The sequence below is a fragment of the Rattus norvegicus genome, chromosome 9, assembly GCF_021556685.1.
Source record: "Rattus norvegicus strain SHRSP/BbbUtx chromosome 9, alternate assembly SHRSP_T2T, whole genome shotgun sequence".
Classification (NCBI taxonomy): domain Eukaryota; kingdom Metazoa; phylum Chordata; class Mammalia; order Rodentia; family Muridae; genus Rattus; species Rattus norvegicus.
The window spans coordinates 5,615,438-5,638,639 of record NC_141542.1 but is presented as its reverse complement, the minus strand read 5'-3'; the positions used below and the strand labels follow the sequence as shown (position 1 = coordinate 5,638,639).

The window sequence follows — 23,202 nt, the reverse complement described above, 5'->3', positions numbered from 1 at the left end:
CCGAGTCAGACGACCTGAATACTCATAAAAATTCCACCTTGACAGAAACCAGCAGTTAAAATTAATTCACAATGGGAAGTAGGTGGTCCTGGTTGGTGGGATGAACTATTCTTGGGAGGCTACCAACCCTTCCTATCTGACTAGGTCTGTACACACAGTGGCCCAGCAGTTTGTATTTTCACTGCCCTAAAAACACCAATTCCTGAGTAACAGCCACAGTTGGATTAGTTGATGTGGGGGACAAAGCTTACTACTGTTCAAGCTCCTGGGATGATTCTGAGGTGTAGCCAAGGCTCAGAACTACTCAGCACACACCCAGAGGGACCCCAGTCCCCAGGCTCACTAACACAGATACTTCACTTCTGTAAGATCTCGGTTCGAGACTGAGAATTCACCTTTCTGAGACCTCAGATGTGATGTTGATGGATCTGGGTTAACGGTGAGAACTGCTGAGCTACAAGATATGAATGCTTACAAAAATTCCATGATAGAATGTGGCTACACCACACTGTATCCGTGTTTGTCTTAAATAACTATGGAGCTTGATTTTGACTAAGTGAGGGGCCTGGGGAAGACCCTTAGAGAAACAAAAATGGCACAAAAAATTCAAAAGTTCTAACAGCTAGTGCACTTTTTCCCAGAAAGTGAGAAGCATAGCTGATATGCACAGACTGCATGCTGTAATGATGAAGTTAAAAACTCTGCTTGCTGTGTCTCAACACAGACCACATGTGCCTAGCTCAGAGGTCTGTGTTGTTAGGTTCTAATTGAGGGTAGAGGGCCCATGAGAAAAGGATGAATGTCACTAGTTATGGAGATGTCTGCTGACAGGATACAGAAACTGCAGGAGCAAATCTCAGCAAAGGAGGAATAAGGACAAAGTCCTGATGCTGAGAGTGAATGTGCCCTCCTGGCTCACAGACGCCCTCCCGCCTCCCCCCACCCCCTCGGGGGCAGAAGCTACTCCTTGTCCACAGGCTGGGCAGAGTGAGTGCTCAGCTATCCTCATGGATCTGTGCAGCACTGCACTCTGCTGTCTGTGTGGTTCTCCCAGCTGTATTTTACAGGACGAGAGAGATTTGAGGAGATTCTGAAGACTCAAAGTTGTTCTCGGGATTAAGTGCTGTCCATGATCAGGTCACAGCAATATGGTGACCTAGGAGTCACCAAGATGTTCAGGGAGAAGGATCAGCAATCATACCAAAGGGAGCTGTCTGAATGCACAGCACTGCCCTCTACAGTGTGCATTAAATACTTAAGCTATGACAGCCTCTACTAAACTAAGTTAGTCTCTTGGCCCAGTTGGGTACTTCTCACAGAAGTCAACAAAAGGTCCTGCTTACTGAATCTGACCTTCATAACTGTCTCAGTTACTCATCTCTTTCCAACCCCTCAAAGCTGTGGGGCCATCTGGTCTCCTTCAGCAAGAATCCTGTTAGGTCACTTCTATCAGGACCCTCTTTCCCAAATATTTCTTCCTCTTTCTTTTTTTAAATCTGCCGATTCCCACTCTGCTCCTTTGCTGTGAGTTTCCACTTGCCCTCTCTGCTCAAAGCTGTGCTTGGTCTCCACCACAGCTCTCCCCACTCTGCCCTGCTGACTCCTGGACAGAACTACCTGACAAGGGAAAGAAATGGTATCTCAACTCAAGAGAAAAGCACAAGCAGTTTTTCAAGTCCTTGATGGGCAATAGAATTCTTTGGAACAAACAAACAAGTAAAATCCCCCCAGAACACTCTAAATGCCTCCATGTGCCTTCTGCCTGGGTGGCTAGTAAAGGGGGAAATCTGGCCAGCTCTGGATTAAGGGCTTTTGAATGGCGCCAGTGATCCTGCCCACAACTCTGGAACTGAAGACAACACATGAGACATGACCTGTGCCAACAATATGCACATTCTTGAGGTTGCCAGTGGACTTCTTTCCTCCTTAATATGGAGTCCTTGAAGCTGCCAAGGAGGCAATAAATCAAAAAGCTGTTTCTTCAGAGGCGGCTAACAGTTTTCTCTGCAAACGAGGTAGCTCTGTCCCTGGGTAAGTGCGTGGGGGCTGAGAAGCCATCAGGAATATCCCAATAGAGATCATCTGAACCCCGAATATAGTTATCCATGGGGTTTGGTTCCAAAACACTCTACAGATACCAACATCCAAGATGGCAAAGTCCCTTTTGTGAAATGGTTTGGAATTTGCATATAAATCATGAACATTCTCCACATGGGAAAACAATGTCTGTCTATGTCATCACAAGCACCATCTTTTCCAACACTTTTAACTCTGAGCTGGCTGAATCTGCATGTGGGAAACCTGCGGACCAAAGCCAGATGCAGGACTGGGGAGATGGCTCAGTGGTTAAGAGCACTGACTGTTCTTCCAGAGGTCCCGAGTTCAAATCCCAGCAACTACATGGTGGCTCACAACCATCTGCAATGGGATCCAGTGCCTTTGTCTGGTGTAACTGAAGACAGTTGCAGTGTACTTATATATAATAAATAAACCTAAAAAATAATAAATCTGAAAAAAAAAAAAGAAGCCAGATGCAGCAAGAAAGAATATGAAAGACAGGTTCACCTAGCAGTTACAACTAAAACTCCTGGTTTCTGTGGCTAACCCCAGAGTCACTTTTTACTTGTTGCAACAGAAAGCAGCTATCGTATTATCTGATCATTAATTCAACCAACATTTGTCTTATATTGCCTATGTGCTGTGGCCAGAGACACAGCTATGAACGGAAGGAACAGAGGTCCTGGTTTCCAGAGTTAATGCTGTGCTGGGGACCTGGAAATGCAGCATTGCACTGGTACCAAGTGCAATGAAAACAAAACCATGTAGTTAGTGGAATCCAATGTCTTCATATAGAGAGTGGTCCAGTTACTACTGTCTACAGAGAATGGGGAGAATGCCCAGGAAACACTCCCAGAGCAGGCAAGATAGAAGCTGAAGGAGTCAGTCTGAGGGGTGGGGAAGGTAGGAAGTTTGGGAAAGGTCCGTGGCATATGCTGTCCCTGAGATCTTTGGGTTTCTCCTCTTCAGGAAGGTTGGCTATAGGACAGGCTGAAAGAACACAACTAAAGAACAAGAATGGGACTATTTCAAAGACAGGGCACTACGGTGGCAGGGTGGATCCAAAGCCAGGCCACCAGGAAGAACTGGTGGAATCCATAAATGATATGGAAAGAGAGGTCAGGTATTACCATAGAGCCTCCATCAAGGCGCAGCAAGGTGCCACTTAGAAGAGGAAAGCAAGTTTGGGCCATTAGGAATCTATGGGGAAGGTTCAAGCAGGCTAGCTGGGACAGGTGGAGTCCCTGAGTATAGGCTGAATGAAACAAGACTCAAGGCTCATTGTAAGGCTATTCCTGCACTGTGTGCTACCCACGTATTTCTCTTCCTTTCATGAGGGTAGCAGAGATACATGTGAAGTGGTATGCTAGCTCAGGGAACGTTAAGCCCTGGAGCAAATGGCCCGTCGTCTGCTGGGCAGTACTCACTGTGTGCTGGGCAGTACTCACTGTGTGCTGGGCAGTACTCACTGTGTGCTGGGCAGTACTCACTGTCTGCTGGGCAGTACTCACTGTCTGTGTGCTGGGCAGTACTCACTGTGTGCTGGGCAGTACTCACTGTCTGCTGGGCAGTACTCGCTGTGTGCTGGGCAGTACTCACTGTGTGCTGGGCAGTACTCACTGTGTGCTGGGCAGTACTCACTGTCTGCTGGGCAGTACTCACTGTGTGCTGGGCAGTACTCACTGTGTGCTGGGCAGTACTCACTGTGTGCTGGGCAGTACTCACTGTCTGCTGGGCAGTACTCGCTGTGTGCTGGGCAGTACTCACTGTGTGCTGGGCAGTACTCACTGTCTGCTGGGCAGTACTCACTGTGTGCTGGGCAGTACTCACTGTCTGCTGGGCAGTACTCACTGTGAGCGGCTCCCCTTGTAGCGCTTGTAAGATGAAGTTGCTGACCACCCTCCCATCATTCATGTGCATTCGTGGCCCAAAGGTGTTGAAGATCCTGGCCACCCGCACCTCCACACCTTCCTGGAAGACAGAGAAAGGACATGAGGCACGCTTCTCCGCAGTGTGCAGCCCTCTGCTACATTTCTAGGGCCTTGCAAGGATGGAGAACAGGCTGTTTTCTGTGTTCACAAGCCAAGATTCTGTTCTAATTCGCTAATGTGCTCATCATAAAGCAACTGCGGGATGCAGAGCGGCATCAACGCCAACACTGCCGTCGATCTCACTGTGGAAAGGCTGTAGTATGGGAACTCTGGTGTGTGAGGGTAAACTGTTTATATAAATTGTTTCACTGCAGGTGCCTAGTTTTCCGTGTGTGGTCATGTCCTAAAATTTACTAGGGGATCTTCTGTGAAACTGGTGACAAAAAAACAGACATATGCTTGTTATGCACTAAGTTACAGCCATGATGTGTGTCAAATGTTTGGTTAAGATAGAAATGGCATTAGATTACACAGCACAGACTAGTCTATGATTCCAGGAATCCACCATAGATCTCAGAACCCATACCCTGGGAATGGCAGAGGATAATATATTAAAGAGGGAAAGAGAGGGAAGAGCAGAGACTAGGCTTTCAACAGAAGATAACTCACGTTCCCACTTGCATTCAGTTGATAAGTAAATTAGAAAAGGATGGATATGATTTTATTCTTTTAAGAGACTGGCAAACCTCAGCAATTCTACAGTAGTCAAACAAGCTTGCCCAGCAGAGGAAGGCATAAATCTCTTGTTCTCCCCTTTCACAGGAACAACATTCCCAAGTATGGCCTTATTATAAACCGACCTCTGCAAACATTTACTCTCAAGTCCAGATATCACACCAAGATTAGCTACATGGAAAGACATAAGCCCGAATCTCTGTTCAGCTGAGACTGTTCTCCTTTTAGACACTGGCATCTGCTAGAATTAGTATGCCCAGCTCTTTCTTCGTAGTGTTAGCAAACTTTGCCCTGACACAAAGGCAACACTGGTTCATCGTGTACAGTTCATTTGACACTCATCCTCTACCCTCACAGAGAGTGAAGGTATAGCCATGAAGTATCAGCAAGCTATTTATGGTGGCAGCTGGGCTGGGTCCCATTGAAAACAGAGCCAATCTCTGAAGGATCTAAGCACTTCCATATGTTCTAGATCATGTGACATCAATCTGTGTGGTCAAGCCCTGCCACCTACTACACTGCTGAGTTCCCACATGCTGTGGACATACAGGGACTCAACACACAAAAGATCAACATTCACAGAACTAATTAGTGATTCATTCTTAGCCATAGCTTCATGTCGCTTTATGCTCTGCCCTTCACGGGAACCCTGAAACCTTCACTCAAGACTCTGAGCAGTGAGTTAGGTCAGCATAAAACCAATGGAAAGTTAAGAGGAGAGAAATTAGTGTGAATACCCATGCAGAGAGCACAAACTCATGAGCATAGTGGGAACACTCCATGTTCTTCCCAGCAGTCTGCAGTGGGAACACTCCATGTTCTTCCCAGGAGTCTGCAGTGGGAACGCTCCATGTTCTTCCCAGCAGTCTGCAGTGGGAACGCTCCATGTTCTTCCCAGGAGTCTTCAGTTATACTTAATTTTGATGTTTGAAGTGGGGATAACAATGTCTATTTTGGTATGTCACAAAAATTACAAAACAGTGACACCACTTTGAAAATTGACCATGTCACAGTCCTGAGCCCAAGACAAATAGGTGTCTTTTGATATTCAGTGTCCCTTGGATAGAAAATCTGACAATGCTCAAGTCCTGAATAGGAGGATTTGCATGTAACCTTCCCAATCATACATGTCAGCTCTGGATGATTTCAGAACCTAGTATGATGTAAGTGCCCTGCACAAAGCTGCATACTGCATCGCTCACGGGATGAGGATTTAAGCATTTAGCACATGCAACATTTCCACTGTGCTTTTATTTCATAATTGACACTGAGCCCTCAGTGAAGGACAGATGTCCGCACTTGTAACTGACCTTTGTCTCTGTCTCCTAATCATGCTAACTTACCTGGAATTGGTTACCACAAACCCAGCTACAAAGCCTGAGATCTACAATGGTGACTTACTGACAATGATAAGTTGGTGCAACAGTGACACAAATATTGTGGCAGCAACCAACATTTGATTTGAAACTCATGACTAACCATGCTCAGGTGGCCAAGAACCTGAGATTGCATAGGATAGGGGTCTGGAGGGAAACCAAACACTATTGTTCTGTTAAAGAAACACAGCAACGAAATGACTAATGACGCACAATCCTTCCTCAGCCCTCATCGGACCTACCATTGGACAGCATGAAGAGACTGAGAGACCCTGGAACATGCAGTGCTAAATGGGACTATCCTTCAGATACAACAGGACTGACATGCACATGAACTCACAGAGACTGGTAGCATTCACAGGGCCTTCACAGGTTTAAGCCAGACAGGGCCCCAGCACTGAAAGGGCAAAGGAGCTATGAGCTCCCACCCCTAACCAAGAAGCTATCATCAGCAGACATTCCTTTGAAAAGGAAAAATTACTTTTCTTCAACAGAGTCTCACTGGATATATAAACCACACTTAATGGTAGGCCCCATGCCCAGCAGTAGACATCCAACACAAAATGACTCAGTGGTATTTTTTGTAGACTTTTGTTTCATATTTCTTTGTCTAGGCATTTGTGTGTGTGGGGGGGCTTACTAGTCTTTTGCTTGTGCATTATGGTTTCCAATTTTGTGTTTTTGTTTTCTTCTCTCTCTTTCTCTGTGTACTGTGTATGTAGATGTGTGTGTATGTGTGTGTATTGTATATGTAAGTGTGTGTATTGTGTATGTAGGTATGTATGTGTATGTATATGTACGTGTACATGTATGAGTATGTGTGTATATGAGAGTATGTATGTATGTGTATGTTTTTTGTGCTTTCACTTTATTTTTCTTTTTTTTTAAAAATCTGGTTGCTAGTTTTACTTTATTTTCTTTTCTTTTTTTTAATTAATTTTTTTATTAACTTGAGTATTTCTTATATACATTTCGAGTGTTATTCCCTTTCCCGGTTTCCGGGCAAACATCCCCCTCCCCCCTCCCCTTCCTTATGGGTGTTCCCCTCCCAACCCTCCCCCCATTGCCGCCCTCCCCCCATAGACTAGTTCACTGGGGGTTCAGTCTTAGCAGGACCCAGGGCTTCCCCTTCCACTGGTGCTCTTACTAGGATATTCATTGCTACCTATGGGGTCAGAGTCCAGGGTCAGTCCATGTATAGTCTTTAGGTAGTGGCTTAGTCCCTGGAAGCTCTGGTTGCTTGGCATTGTTGTACATATGGGGTCTCTATTTTATTTTCTAAAGAGAAAGAGAAGGCATGGAATTGAGTAAGCAGGAAAGACCTGGGGAAAGATGGAAGAATAGAAACTATGATCAGAATATATCGTTTAAAAATTATCTTCAATCTAAAAAACAGTGATCATGTACAATGTTTCTCAGTATCTGTTCCTCACCAGAGTGACAGGACTACATGGTGGAATCCCACAGCACCCTGGGGAAGATTAATCACAGGCTTGAGGAAGAGCAACTGGGTGGGCCTAGTGTACCACCCATAAAGGTAAGGTGGCATCGGACGGCTTCATTTATAAATGGTCAAGTCCTGAGTTAGAGTAAAATGGGTTCTCCATCAAGACTGCTCTTAAATGTAAGCTATGCCTTGAAGAGTGTTCTATTAAGTCATAGATGCTGTAGTTTGATCAATGTTCAATGATGGAAAGTCCTCAAAGGACAGAGGGGCACTACACAGATTGTCACCCTCCAATCTACAAAGACCTGTCCTGTAGGAGAAGCCTGGGTTATGCTGACCTGAAAACTACATACGGTGCTCCCAGAAATGGTAGCCCTAACTCTGCCACACTTTCAAGTCTTCTTGTTCCTTGCAAATGTGTGAATCAACAGGGACAGGAGGCTGAATCATCTCATTCTCTGCTGCTTCTCATACACCTCAGGTTTTGCACTGTGGAGTATAATTCACTAGGCTGAGTGATACTCACATTCACTCTGGAGGATGGCAGAAGGCCACATAAGGCTGGGTGACAGTTGATGTGTCTGTAGTTCCCTGACAATCCTCTTCAACACATCCACTTTAGTGACATGGATCCATTAGCCATGGTTTCAGTCACTTACAGCCCACAAAAAGTGCCAGTGTGGTGTGGAAGATACAATGAGGCAGCGTATGCCTCTGAGCTTTACCAAGCATTATTGCTACGATTGGTCTGTTTTGTAACTGCAAGTAATCTCTTACTATGCCTAACTTATAAATTACATTTTAACATAGTTATAAATGTTCAGAAAAAACATAACATAGATTCCTGCATTTTCAAGTTAGACATCCCCTGGGTCATTTAGGTATATCTCCCTCAAAGATAACAGGGACTACTGCGTTAATAAATGGACCTCATGGCTGATATGCGTCAGGGTATAATGACATCACTGCAAAGCTAGTAGGTCAAATAGCACACTACAGATATGTATGTGGTGTGGCAGGATGTGGGCAGACACCCTGAGAACAAGGCCAGGACCAGCAAACACAGCAGGTCCTCTAGTGTCATATACATAGCAACTATTCTGTTTTTTTAAAGGATGCTAATGTTAAAAAATAAATATGCTGCCCTCAAGGCTACTGCCCCAAGTGACTTCTGACTTCTGAGTTCTCTTTCTGTTCTCTTGGTCTGTGGTTTTATGAATGGTAGCCTGCTATGCAGACTTAGTTCAGAAAGTGGGTGGTCCGTGACATCAAAAGTACAGTCACAGGGGGCTAGGAGTGCAAGTGTACCCTAAGCCCTGACCACAGTCCTAGGGCAAGTCCCACATTATAAAGTCCCCATGCCCACAGGCACACAGAAGCAGCAACCTAGTTCCTCCCTGACAAATTCAAACTATTTATGAAGGATGCTCTGCTCTGCCCTTTGATCTCTATAAAAGATGTACAATGAAATAAAACTTTATATTGAATTTATTAGGGCATTTCACTAATTATGAGAATCCTGAAAGAAAATTGTTAAAAGGCAACATTTATTTAATAAAAAAGGCAATTCAGACAACTATTTATTTTGTTTACATTTTCACTTCTTACATTTACGCACCATATAGAGCCCTAAAAAGATTATCATTAACAAAAAAGATACATTCTTATATGTAAAATGCTATTGTATATAGTTATTAAAATAATCAAATAATATGCTAATATAAACCTGACTCAGGACTTTCTAAAAGCATAAATCCTAACAACTAAATTACTTTTCTCTAAACTGCTAGAAAATACTTTACATTTAGAACTCAGAATTGACGCTACAATGTAGTGACTTGGTATTTAGGTCTGGTTAAGGAACAACTGACACCCGATAACACCACATGAGCTGCTGTTCTGGGCACTGTCGATGACTGTGCTTACTGTCCTAGACTTGATGCTCTTGGATTCAGAGCTGTGCCACCTCACTGGATACTTTCTTATTGTGGTGATTTGATTATGGCTTGGCCCAGGGAGTGGCACAATAGGACATGTGGCCTTGTTGGAGGAAGTGTGCCACTGTAGGGGTGAGCAATGAGACTCTTCTCCTAACCATATGGAAGCCAGTCTTCTTCAGATGAAGATGTAGAACTCTCAGCTCCTCCTGCACCATGCCTGCCTGGATGCAGCCATGCTCCTACCTTGATGAAATTGGACTGAACCTCTGAACCTGTAAGTCAACCCCAATTAAATGTTGTCCTTGTAAGAGTTGCCTTGGTCATGGTGTCTGTTTACAGTAGTAAAACCCTAAGACACTTATCCACAGCAGCCTGTCAGGACAGCAGGACAGAGCGGACAGCAGGACAGAGCATGCTATACGTATAGGGAGCTCAAGCTCCACTTAGGAGCCAGGGACCTGGGAACAAGTTTGAAGTCCACTCTCTTATCTCAATAGTAGGCAACCAATACTAACCTCAAGAACGCTAGGTGGAATAAGGGAAGACTAAATAGACCCAGCCTCAACAAAGCTGAAGCCCCATGTATTATGTCATCTCTAACCAGTAGCATAAGCTGACAAGTAGAACACCATGGTGCCCAGCAGGGCAGGGGGTTGGTGACAGGTCCTATGGGTTACATTCTCTAAAGGGTCACCTTGCATGCTTAGAGTAAGTGCCGGAGGATCAAGAGCGGGGGCAGAGTGACAGCAACATGCCCCTGTGGGAGTTTACTATTTACAACAGGGAGAATAGGGACTGAAAGCTGGAAGCCCACACCATGGCTTATGCTACATCTGTGAGAACTCAAGTCTACCTCTGGCAGGGAAACAGAGCAGAGAGGTCTAGAGCCTGATACCCACATAAGTTACTTTGTATTAAAACTGAGGAAGCTAAGTGCTCTAGGCCCATCATGCTGCATTATCATCTACATAAAAGCATGACTGATGGTAGTCAGGGGCCAAGTGTACTCCCATATTGCCCTCCTCTCTTTCCCACAGGCTAGATGTGGGCCTGACAATACTACTCCCAGGGTGGACAGTACATCTATGCCCATGGTTATTTTCTTACATGTCCTGCTTCAATTAAAGAAAAGAAAAAAGAAACAAACAAATAAAGAATGAACAAAGAAAAGTTCCCGAGGACCATAGCGTGCTGGTCCCAAGCACAAACAAGTTTAGTGAGAAAATGGGAAAGTACAGGGTTTTCACCTGGCCAAATGACCTGCCTTCTACTGCACCCCCAAGGCAACAGCCCAAAGCTACAAGCCCAGACCAGAAGTCAGAGGGAAGAACTGAGTGCCCTCCATTTCCAACTCATGCTATGGTAGAGCCAGTGTGGGAAGCTTGGCCTCTTGGTCTGTGGGTGAGATGATGCCCAAACAAGACGAGACAGCCATGGTGGAAGCACCCAGTGTAACGATGATGCACGTAGGAAAGACAGGGAAATGTATAGAATATGATAGACATCAAAGAGGATGATTTTTAAAATCTATCATAGCTAGGTAAAGTGCATGCTATGCAATGATAAGATCCAGAGTCCCTGGCCCAAAAACCAGATGAGCATGACAGCCCACCTGCAACCGTAGCACACAACAGGAGGAAACAGGGTATCTGGAGCAAGCTGGCTACCAAAGACCAGGTGATCTGCAAGTTCCCCATACCTCCATGAACATGCAATGCAGCCCCACGCAGGAACATAAATACACACATACGCATAGTAAATACACATTAAAAGTGAGCCATACCAACTTGGAGGCCGTGGAAAAGGAGGCAGATGTTAGCTGATGGTGCACAATATAGCAGTAGGGAAGCATGCTGTTCTTGGCCTCTCACAGTACTAGAAACAAGTTCCTATCCTTTTGAAAACCAGAAGATTGGTAGAAATGGCTGGAAATACCACTCTTGTCTGTAACAGTAAACACCAGGTCTTCCCAACACCCACTAGCAGGTGTCAAGCCCTGGGGTTTATTTCTGTACAGTAAACACACGTCTGTGTACAGTGCCCTGTAGTATGGACCAATACCTGCTTCATGTAGGCATAGCACATGGTTTCCGCAACACGTTTGCCCTCGTCATAGCAGGCTCGGGGTCCTATGGGATTCACGTGGCCCCAGTAGTCCTCACTTTGAGGGTGGACCTCAGGATCTGTGAATAAGCAAGAGAAAATGGACTTAATTTATGTCCTTCACCCAGCCCTTAGTTCGTTACCAGAAGCAATGTTTATTTATGATGGAATAGGTGAACACTTAAAAACAGAGAGAAATGCCAGTGAGGGAAGCTCAGAGCTCTGTGCCCGCCTCCCTAAGTTCTAGGGTACCTGGTGCTCTCCCTACATATATGTATGTGTCCAACCATGCTATAAAATGTATAAATCTCTCCTAAGAAATGTGGAAAAAAACATAGAGCAATTCTGTGTTATAAATTCCTGGCCAATTTACTTGGCACATGGTTTGACACCAGGCTTGTTGGGATAGGGAGAGGAGCATGTATGGGTGGACCCTTGGCACATGCATCTGAGCCAGTGAAGCCGTCAAGAAGCAGCTACAACTGTGCAGCTGTGTACAGTGCAGAGTAAGGCCTGAGTGAAAGTCCTCCCATGAGAGGCAAGGTACACGTGAGACAAGAGGTCCAAGGCAAAGACTCCCTAAAAAAGAATACTAATGATTTACATACACAAAGATATGACCAAGATCAGGCATTTTCCTAGCTTCTGACAGGTTAGATCCCAAAGGAGACGGTCATATATTTCTGGCACACAAGAAAGCCAAGCATTAAGCCATTCAGTCTTGGCACCATTCTGGGCTGGAATGCCCAGGGAGCCAAGCTTCTCAAAAATCTCCTTCACAAAATTGCCTCAGAAAACCATGGGGGTAAAGTTAGTGGGAGGGGCTACAGAAGTAAAGGGCCAGGATTGAGAAGGTGACTCCATAAAGTATTCAGTTTGCAATCACAAAGGCCTGAGTTCTATCCCCAGAAGCAACTAAAAAAGAAAAAAGGCTCAGCACAATGGCCCCCCGTTTGTAACCTCAGCCCTGAGGAGGTTACAAACCTCCTGGGGTCTGCTGGCCAGTTGCCCTCCCCACCCTACTTAGTGCACTCTACACCCCAGTGAACCAGACTCCAAAGTTATTCTCTGTCCATTACAAATACATGGGCACCTACCCGCACATGGAATACCCATATGTGTTCATGCTTTTATTAGTGAGCATCTGTATATGCCTACACATGTAAAGGTCTAATTGAAATTATTTCCAAAATCAGGTGTTGGAAGGCTGAGGCAGGGGACCACAAGTGGAAGCTAACCTGGGCTAGATAGCAAACTGGAGCCCAGCCTGTGCTGCACTCGGTTTCTTTTTTTTTTTTTTGGTTCTTTTTTTTCGGAGCTGGGGACCGAACCCAGGGCCTTGCGCTTCCTAGGCAAGAGCTCTACCACTGAGCTAAATCCCCAGCCCCTGCATTCGGTTTCTAAAGACAAAATAAAAAAATCCAATCCTTACCCTCTTATAAGCATTTTGTGATGCTGCAAGGGAAGGCAGAGGCTTCACAAAACCCAAATGCTCTATCAGCACTGGTGCAGAAAGTGCCGAACCACGGGAATCACCCCAGCCTCATTGCTTACAACTCCTACCAAATACACAAATGGCTGCTGACACTGTGCCTTTCAGACACTGAACAGGGCGAGGCTGGGGCACCTGCTTTGCCCTTTTAATGGCCGAGAGCCTCAGAGAGGAGGATGCACTGCAGTTACAACTACTTTCTGTAGGATTTGTGTTGCTATGTTGTTTTCCTACTTGGCAAACTTACTTCAAAAAATGGTCTCTTCCAATTTCACATCTTAACACCCTCATTTCCCTTGTCCAGGAGAATAATGCAAAAAGAGAAAAAGTACATCATGCCAGGTTCTGGTTCCTCGCTGTACCTGTGAAGAGGCACACCCTGCAGCCAGCTGGTTTTTGGACTGTGTATATGAACCAAACACGAATTAAAACTCCATTCCAGGGCTGGAGAGATGGCTCAGCGGTTAAGAGCACTGACTGCTCTTCCAGAGGTCCTGAGTTCAAATCCCAGCAACCACATGGTGGCTCACAACCATCTGTAATGAGATCTGATGCCCTCTTCTGGTGTGTCTGAAGACAGCTACAGTGTACTCATATATAATAAATAAATCCTTTAAAAAAAAAAAAAAAAAAAAAAAACTCCATTCCAAGTTCCTGGGTACTGACTAGCTCAGGAGGGACCATGATGGTGGTGGGTCGGTAAAAATGTGACCTGGAGTTGACTGGCACTATCTTTACTGCTTCTTTTAGCAATCTTTCTGTAACACGTGAGGAAATGAGCCCATGTCACTAGCCCAGGTCACCGTATTCACTGCTCTCGCTGAAGAATTGCACCAACAAGAGACAAAAGCAACTTCATTTTGGTAATCTCTGAAATGCTTTCAGAGCAAATAGGAAAATGGCCACCTCTGCAGAATCATAAAAACCTTATACTTACTAGACAGCTGACTTGACCCAGGCCTCCAAGTAGCAGTAAAAAAGAGGCTGTGTTAACCGGCTGGGCTCTTTAAGTGGAATCCTGAAAGCTGGTTCCCTCTTGCCTACGACAGGGTACAGTCCCATGGGTCAGGAGGCTTTTTCAGGGGCCCCACCACTCACCTCCATATACCTCAGATGTGGAGGCTAGGAGCAGACGGGCACCCACACGCTTTGCCAGTCCTGTAGAAAGTGTAAATCATAAGAGAAACAGCCAGTTTACACAGGCAGGCACACACGTGTGTGTGGCCAATGTAAGCAATGTTTTAGTCTTGAAGGTGCCTTAGTATCTACCAAATTATCTACTCCTAGTGCACCTTCCATGGAACATGAAGAAAAACCACCAACAAGAAAACTGCAAATGGATCCTTCAAACGAGCAATGTTCAGGTGAAACATGGTAACTGCAAACAGGGCCAGATCCAGACTCTGTTGAGCACAGTGTGATTTCAAGAGTTCTGCACAGACTATACTCCAAAAATGCTACCTCATATGATTTAATTGAAAAACAATTTTTATTCATGCAATATATTCTGATTGCAGTTCCCCTCTTCCAACTTCCCCCAGCTCCTCCCTACCCTTCCTATCCATCCAACAGTTTCTCTGCGTCTTTAAAAAATAAAGTGAGCAAACAAACCAGAATCTAAAAAAGAAAAAAACACAGATATTCACACAAAAACAAAACCAATATGAACAGAAAATTGGAAATAATATACAAGCAAAAGACACATAGAACATAAAATGTCTAAACACAATATTGAAAAGTCTACAAAGTTCACTGAACCCACTTTGCGTTGCCCTTTCCTGCAGGACTTTGGTTAGTATAGCCGGTGAGAACCAAGTGGAGGTTAGTATAGCTGGTGAGAACCAAGTGGAGGAAAGGAAGTTCTCCTCTGCTAGCAGACATCAGTCAGTTTCCTGGTTGTGATAGGAGCTCAGTGCTGGGACCCTGCCTGCTTGAACCTGTGCAGGCCCTGTGCGTGCCGCTACAGTCTCTATGAGTTCATATGCTCACCAATCCTGTTATGTTTGGAATAGTTTTCTCTGAATCACCTTTTGTCTTTCCCGTATTTTTTTTAAGTAACCACGCTGGCAGGTTACCTAGTAAGATAACCTCTCCCAACTGCTTCTCATCTTGACTTCCCAAATGTTAGGCACACCTTCCACCTCTTCTGCATACCCTGCCTGGATAACTACCTGTATCCTTTTCCAGGTTCTACATACAGGCACCTTCTAGGATATAGCCACTATAATCCCCAAATCAGTTTTCTGCACTCACTACCCACATATAGAAGAACTAGACCATTACCAAGTGTGGAGTCAAGCAAACACGGAAAGTCCTCCAAACTTTTCCCAGATTTCCAACATACAGTGAAGAAGCCCATCACCCTCACTTAACTCTGACACACCCCCACTGTCTCCCACTACTGTACACCAGGACAATGAGAGGATGGCTATGGTATCTGGCCCTGACATGGAACAGAAGTCCACACTGCTGCCCAAGAATTATAGCCAAGTGGGACTGACCAGGCATGCATCCATGACAGGCTGAAGGGCAACAGTGGGAGAAAGCCAGGGATGAGTGAGCCACAGGGAGGGTAGCAGGGAGCCTCCAAGATGAATGTCAAGAATGAAACAAGGGGGAGCGGGGAGGATGAGACAAATGGGCTGGAGTAGTTCAATTATAGGTAGCTTGACCAGCATGTGATAGATACTAGATGGCAGGACCTTTCAGTAACAAACTGAAAGGAAGGAATCAAAGAGTGAAAGCAGGGGCTGCTCTGAAGGCAAGCACAGAGACTGCCCACTCCCATACATCAGCTGGAATTCATAGGCTACCTCCTACACACCTGTGCCCCCAGACTTACGGTGTAGCACTGTGGAGTCTTACAGAGTAGTGCAATGAAAGATCCTGAGGGTTTTTTTTTCCTTTTGCTTTATTTGTTTGTTTATTTTAAACCCTTTTGATGTTGAGATAATTGTATATGCAAATTCAAATGCACAAAGGAGAGATGCTGTTCTTTCCCCTGCACACAGCACACAAATGGTACAACTAGATGAGATGTCACAGTAGCACCGTGATGCTGACCCAAGCATTACTCCAGTCAGATTGTCTTACTGATTGATGGGCGGGGGTCAGTCCACTGTGGGTGGTGCCACCCCTGGGCTGGTGATAAGAAAGCAGGTTAAACAAGCCACGAGGAGCAAGCCAGTAAGTAGCACCCCTCCATGGTTTCTCCATCAGCTCCTGTCCCTAGATTCCTGTTCTGTTTGAATTCCTGCATTAGCCAACTTACTTTTGGTCATGATGTTTCATCACAGAACCAGGCTGGAAATGCCAGTATTCTCCAGTTCTCAGGCACTACACCATATAGGCTTTCCTTAGTCTCCAGTGGATGAAAAGCAAATGGGGGGGATTCTCAGTCTCTGCAATCACGAAGTCTACCATAGACCTTTCTACTTGTCTAATTATACCACACTGCTTCTGTCCCCTGCAAATCTTAGCTAACAAATCCTCCAAAACATCCAGCCCATGAGACTTGAAACCAACCTCCAGCCCTGTAGACCCTTGGTTCACGCTTTGCCTAAATTAAGTTAGGGCTGTTTCCAGATCTATCCATACAACCTGTTTTCAACATTTCTATTAACTTCTATTTTTCCAATTCAACATTAAAATGTGGCTTTTTTCTTCCACTTTGCAATCACCAAAACACAAATAAGTCTAAAGTAAGCATAAGGACATGTCATCATCCCCAGACACATAATCTACTTCTAGGGCACGCAGCATGTGACTCTGCATGTGGCCACCTGTCTTCATACTTTCCTTTCACCTCCTAATTCTAATGTGAATCCTCAGATTAGTCTGAGGAGGAGCTCATCCTCCAAACTCCCATGCAGGCCCCTTCTCCTTCCAGGTGGATCAGTGAACCTTCCTAGGTGCAAGGCCACACTACCCATCCCCAGACCAGGGCCACCAGCACTCTGCTGCTCTCTCCCCAAAATCCTAGACACTGGTGACCTAGATTCAGGGACAAAGAAAAGGAAAACAAGTTGGCTCTTGAATTAAGTACTTGTTCCACTCCCTGGGAATTGAAAAGAGCCATGGAAGACTGGTTACCACAATTCAGGAAAGAAAGGTGCCTTCCCCATGTCAAAAAGCCGTACTATGAAACTATTAAACGGTCCCCACAGAGAGGTGGAGGAGGGTGCAAACGCCATAATCAAACCAGCAGATGATCCAACCATAGAACTGAGCAAGTTTCAATGACCACTGTAGATACTCAATATCAATCTAAACATCTTAAATTAAAAAAAAAAAATCCAAACAGTTGGTATCTGTGCCCTGTTATGAAGAACATAACTTGTACCATCCTGCTTTATCCTGTCCATGGTATGAATTACCCATTTTCCTCTGTGTCAGACATATTCTTGTGGTATATCCTACCCACTTGTTAGTCACTGTCCATATCAAGGACTGACTATGATGGCATCAGAAGAATCATGTTTAAGTTAAGAACTTAGTAATATCCCAAAGGCCTAAGAGCAGTGACTCTCTGTGACTCAATATCAACAAGAAGCCAGGAATGTTTCCTTCCTTCAGATAAAAAGTAGATGCTCTCAACTCAGGAAAGAAAAACAATAACACTGAGGGTGAAATGATCTATCTAAGAATGAATTTTATACTGGAGTAGAAATAAAGGTAAGAGAAAGACATACTAGCTTTATCATTGTAAAAGCTCAGGACACAGGCAGGGCTCAAGTCCTGACTTAGGATGGGAAAGACAGTCAGTCACAGATTTGGTACAATCTGACGTTACAGACTCACAGGGGTCTTGGAATATGCATTATGGGCGGGAAGTCCGACTTCTGTGTACTTCTGAAATCTCTTAAAATATTTCCACAAAGAGGAGAGAAACAAAGGACAGCATACTGACCCAACATGTTTAGTGTTCCAATTGTATTTGTCTTCAGGGTCTTGATGGGGTTGTACATGTAGTTTGGAGGGGAGGCTGGAGAAGCCAGATGGTAGATCTGGTCAACTAAAGGAGACAAAGAGAAGAATATCAGTTCCAAGAACATGTTTTTGTTTCTGAATCACACCGAAGTTCTACCTGCTAATATTTTGTTCCATTTGGAAACCAATCACATTCTTAACTTCAAACAAAGCAAGCACCAACAATAAACCACAGATAAATTTATTTTAGAATAATTCTTTAGTACATATATAATTATGGGATTATTGAAAATGAAAGTAAATCTATGATGAACATGCTTATCTACTGAATACTGTTAGTGTGGGGCACGAGCACCTTCAGTGCTTCAGAGCCGATGGGGATTCTGACTTCAGAAACCACTGTGGAGAGCACCGCTTCACACAGATGTGCAGTCAAACAGAGTGAGCTTAGGGTATTTCTGAAAATTTTGGAAACTCTGGCTTAACTCTAAGTGGAAATGTACTTAAATATATAATACACATTATATATTCACAGATATATAAGTATATAAAACTGTATAAATATATAACTGTACACACACAGCTACCCATATAGCAATTTTTAAAATCAGACATCCTATTATAATCCATAATATTTGATAATTCTGCACTGGAGATAGAAAAATATTATGCCATAAGGAGAAAACTGAGCAGTAAAAGAAATGTTTATAACATACAATAAATAACTTCACATCTGCACATTAGCTGGCATGGTTGGCACTGCAGTGCAATGTGCATGCTGTGTGTTCAGATCAAGGCTACAGTGAGGCTGCACAATGACACCTGGGCAAGCACTGCCAGAAACACCTCAGATTCATTACTAATTTGACGTTTCATTTGTTTGTCTGTGGGAGGTGTGTTGTTTGTTTGTTTGTCTGTGGGAGGTGTGTTGTTTGTGTGTCTGTGGGAGGTGTGTTGTTTGTTTGTGTGTCTATGGGAGGTGTATTGTTTGTTTGTTTGTCTATGGGAGGTGTGTTGTTTGTTTGTGTGTCCGTGGGAGGTGTGTTGTTTGTTTGTTTGTTTTTGACAGAGTCTAGTGTAGCTCAGGACCTTGAACCTTGTTTTAAAAGACTTATTTATGTATGTGAGAGACACTGTTGCTGTCCTCAGACACACCAGAGGAGGGCATCAGATCCCATTACAGACGGTTGTGAGCCACCATGTGGTTGCTGGGATTTGAACTCAAGACCTCTGGAAGAGCAGTCAGTGCTCTTAGCCACTGAGCCATGAACTTCTGATCCTCCTGCATGTAATTCCCAGAGGCCTGGATTACCTCTATGTACCTCAGCTACAGAGGAAAATTAAAGTTAGCCTGGGCTGTGTAAAACCATGTCTTAAAAGGGTGGACTGGGGAACTAGGACGGTGGGTGCATCTTATAAACTAAGAGGGAGAGCGTATCTGATGAGCCCAAAGCATTTCCTTGCATCAAATGAAGTCATGAAGCTGCCCTCTTTCCTATCACTCCAGCCCACTTTCTTCAAGACTCACCCTGACGCCAGTTTGTATGAGAAATTTCCTGCTGCCCTCAGTCAGATATAATCCCTCTTGTGGCTGACTACTCATGGTGCTAGCCAATGACTTCAACTGTCATCTGATTTGTCTAACAAATCAACAAACTACTTGGGCACTGTAGTTTGTTTTCCCACCTCCACACAGTAGTGACCTTAGACTACAAATGCAGAGTCCCAAGCTCCACTGCAGGGATCAACACAATCCCTTGGTAGTCCTGAAAACCGTCAACAGAAAGCACATAGTCCTCCCTCAGTGCTTCAGCCCAGGGCTCTGGGAACTGCAAAGTTAAGAGAGTGGAGATATGAGACATAAACTAGGTCTTTTCCACACACCCCAAATGCTAGTCCATCTGGTTTGTTTTTCTGCCATCTGACAGGTTAGCCCTGAAAGATGAAGAATACCCTATATCAGGAATTCTGATTAAGCAGAACTTAGATGAAGTGGCCCACTTAAGGAGAACCTGAAAACTGCATGAAAATCCAGGTTCTACATACACAGCCTACTTCCCTGTGCAAATGTATTCTGCCTCTCAGTGTCTGCAGCACCCCTGATCCTATCCCAAAAAGGGCATTACACAGGCTCTATTGACATACTTAGTCTGCTAAGGAATTATGAAGAGAAGGAAACCAGAGTAGGAGTAAACAAGTACAAATGTGAGATGCCACAAGCGATATTAATAGCTGGCTCTGGAATGTAAATGAAGCTGCGAAGTGTTTGACGCTCAACGTCCAGATAAAAGCCCGAGTACATGTTAGCTGTGAGCTCCAAGCACAGGAAGAATGAGCACAACACTCAGACTGGAAGTGGAGAGAGGCCTGTCAATTCACCCACTTAGCCCACTGCTCTGTGCTATCTCTGGACGTGGGCTGCCAGTGCCCTGAGCCTTTGCATTTACAAGGTTATGAGCTGTGATCTTAGCTAGGAAAAAGAACCCAGAGGAAAAAACTCCTGAGAGACCTCTGATCATCAGGCCCGCCTCCCGAGAGGTTAGTCTGGGAAGAGTAGAGCAGGAGGGCACTGAGGTTGCCAGGGGACGGGGGACACAAATAGCAACAAAAGGAGCTTCCTGTGTGCCCTGCAGACGCAAGAAGAGACACTGTGCATCTCAAAGCACCTGAAGAGAGCCCACAGCCATTTTCAGAAGTCACAAGAGAAGTCAGGCACTGTCTCTCCCCAGAGACACACTTATACAGCCAACTGCAGAATGACAGGCTCCTCTTGACTTACTGAAGTTCTTACTGTCCCAAGTGGCACTGAAGTTCCTTTGGGATAGTGTCCATGCTTATGAGCAGGACTGGTACACACTGGTTAAGGACTGCACCATGACACTGAAGTCTATGACTCTCTGTGAATATATGCATAAGGAAAGCTTTCAACACTCCAAATCAAAGACATGGCAGAAACAAAGCCTCATTTCCACAGGTTCTGTATCCACAAACCAGACCAACCATAAGTTAAAACTATCCCCACGACTGCATCTGCACTGAACACATGAAGCCTTTCCTGGCTATGATTCCACTATAGCAACTGAGTCACAGTAATCATAGTGTATATAATACTAAGTGCCAAGTGGATGTGCACAGCTTCTGTGTGGAATCTGTAGCTGCTGTATCCTTGGGAATCTGGAACCATCCTCCATAGATACTGTCTTAGCTGGGGTTTCTATGACTGTATAAAACACTATGACCAAAAGCAACTTGAGGAGGAAAGGGTTTATTTTATCTTACATTTCCACACCACAGTCCCTCACTGAAGGAAGTCAGGGCAGGAATTCAAGATAGGAACCTGGAGAGGGTAACTGATACAGAGGCCATGGAGGAACAGTGCTTTAAGTGGCTTGTTCCTCTTCAGGACTTACTCAGCTTGCTTTCTTACAGTACCTATGCCCACCAGCCCAGGGACAGTACTGCCCACAATAAGCTGGGCCTTACAACATTAATCACCTATCAAGAAAATGCCCCACAGTCTTACCCAAAGGCCAATTTGGTGGGGTATTTTCTCAAGCGAGGTTCCCTCTTCTCAAGCCACTCTAGCTTCTATCAACCTGACACAAAACCAACTAGCACAGGAATGGGGGGTGTGGGTGGGGGTGTTGCTGTTGTGAATGTGCTTATAACATGGAATTCCACAGTGTAGCCCATCCTTGACAGCAGCATTTACAGTGAAAACACAATTCCAGATGTATAACCTTTCACATTCCTCTCAGCTCAGTGAGTGGGATTCCTGTCAAACAGAACTTGAACTGAGCCTGGGGTGGAGGCTGGGCTTTTCAGGGTTCTCTTTCTCATATGTCTACAATTCTGCATGAAGCCCTCTGCTGCAAATTAAACAGACAGGGCATCTGAGATCTACCACCTCCTTCAGTATATTTTCACACTTGAGTGTGAAATCAAAGTTGAGACATTAATTCATAAATATAATTAACTGAAGTATTCTCATGAGCAAAACATGGCCCTAATGCTTACATCACCAAGGAGCCAGGCCCCTCTGCAAACACTTTCCAAGGCTGCCTTTCAGCCTGAGTGCCCATGAGAAATAGCCTAGGTCTCTGACTTCTTGCCCTTTCTTAGTGTCTCCCCATGGTCTCTCCCAGCACTGAAGTGTTTGGCAAGGGGTTGCTGAGGCTTGGTGTAATGGAAGAGAACTGAATGAGCACAGAGAGAGCTGAGCTCGAACAGCAGACAGGGCTGCCCCTTCACTCTCCCCTTCTCTCCGGTGCTCTTTCATGGATGTTACTGTTTTTTGAGCACTGTAGAAGTGCTGCTCTCTAAATCTGTTTATGCAGCTACTGGAAAACCAAAATGGAGGAGCTTCTACCAAAGTACAGGCTCTCTGCCTCAGGAGCATAAACAGAATCCTAGTTAGATTATTCCAGAGGCACAAAGGATGGTGTTCTGAAGCGGGTTTCTGCAGTTTCAATTGCCAACTAAGAGAATAAGGCTGTACTATGTTCACATGACTCTGTAATAACACACACGTGAGAGAAACGTGTTTCTTTTTGTTTTTGTTTTTTTTAATAGAGAGATGTAGTAAGGCAACACAACAGAACACTAAGCACCTACTTTAAAAATTAAGTAGCTTTCTATGTATGAAAGCCCTTGGAAGATGAGATGCAGACCGATGGCAGAGGCTGCTTCCTGAAGAAAGACCAGGTGTGAAATATCCATTTATATTAGCTGGTTACTAACAGACACAGAAGTTTCCAAGGTCCAGTTGGGACTGGAAATGTAAGAGACTGTTCACAACATTTATTTTTAATTTTGCATAAATGAGAACTATGTAATTTTACTGCCCTTCACACCTGCTTGTAGAAGTTAGATGTTAACAATAGATTCATTTCTGAAATGAGGATTCAAGGTAGTTTTCTCCTCAGTTTTTGATTGGTTTCCAAATTTCCTTTAACACATAGTCTTTATTTTCATCACTAGGAAAGAATAAAAAAAAAAAAGGAAAAGTATTTGTCTCCCCTTCAAGAGTTCTTTACTAATTATATATAAGAAACTAAATTTTTGATCAACTTGTATGTCTGTTGCATGTAATACACAAACATGAGTGTGCAAATTGTGTGTGTGCACTCGCAGAGGCCAGAGCAGGTTCTTGCACATCTCTCTATATCATGCTTCACTTTGTTGCCTTGAGTGAGGTCTCTGACTGTTGTCTGGGCTAAGCTGCCTGGACAGTGAGTTTTGGGGATCTGTC

General features: G+C 44.5%; 1 protein-coding gene across 11 annotated transcripts in view; it reads right to left on the bottom strand.

Moving 5' to 3' along the window:
* The window catches only part of Uxs1 (UDP-glucuronate decarboxylase 1), a 77,338-nt gene that overhangs the window by 11,189 nt on the left and 42,947 nt on the right, over window positions 1–23,202 (bottom strand). For all 11 annotated transcript variants that reach the window (XM_087564719.1, XM_087564720.1, XM_087564722.1 and 8 more), the window contains 4 exons: window positions 17,932–18,036; window positions 14,121–14,180; window positions 11,489–11,610; window positions 3,910–4,029 (listed from right to left, as the gene is read on the bottom strand). In XM_087564719.1, the coding sequence (XP_087420845.1) occupies window positions 3,910–4,029; window positions 11,489–11,610; window positions 14,121–14,180; window positions 17,932–18,036 (407 nt within the window). The remainder of the gene's footprint in view (window positions 1–3,909; window positions 4,030–11,488; window positions 11,611–14,120; window positions 14,181–17,931; window positions 18,037–23,202) is intronic.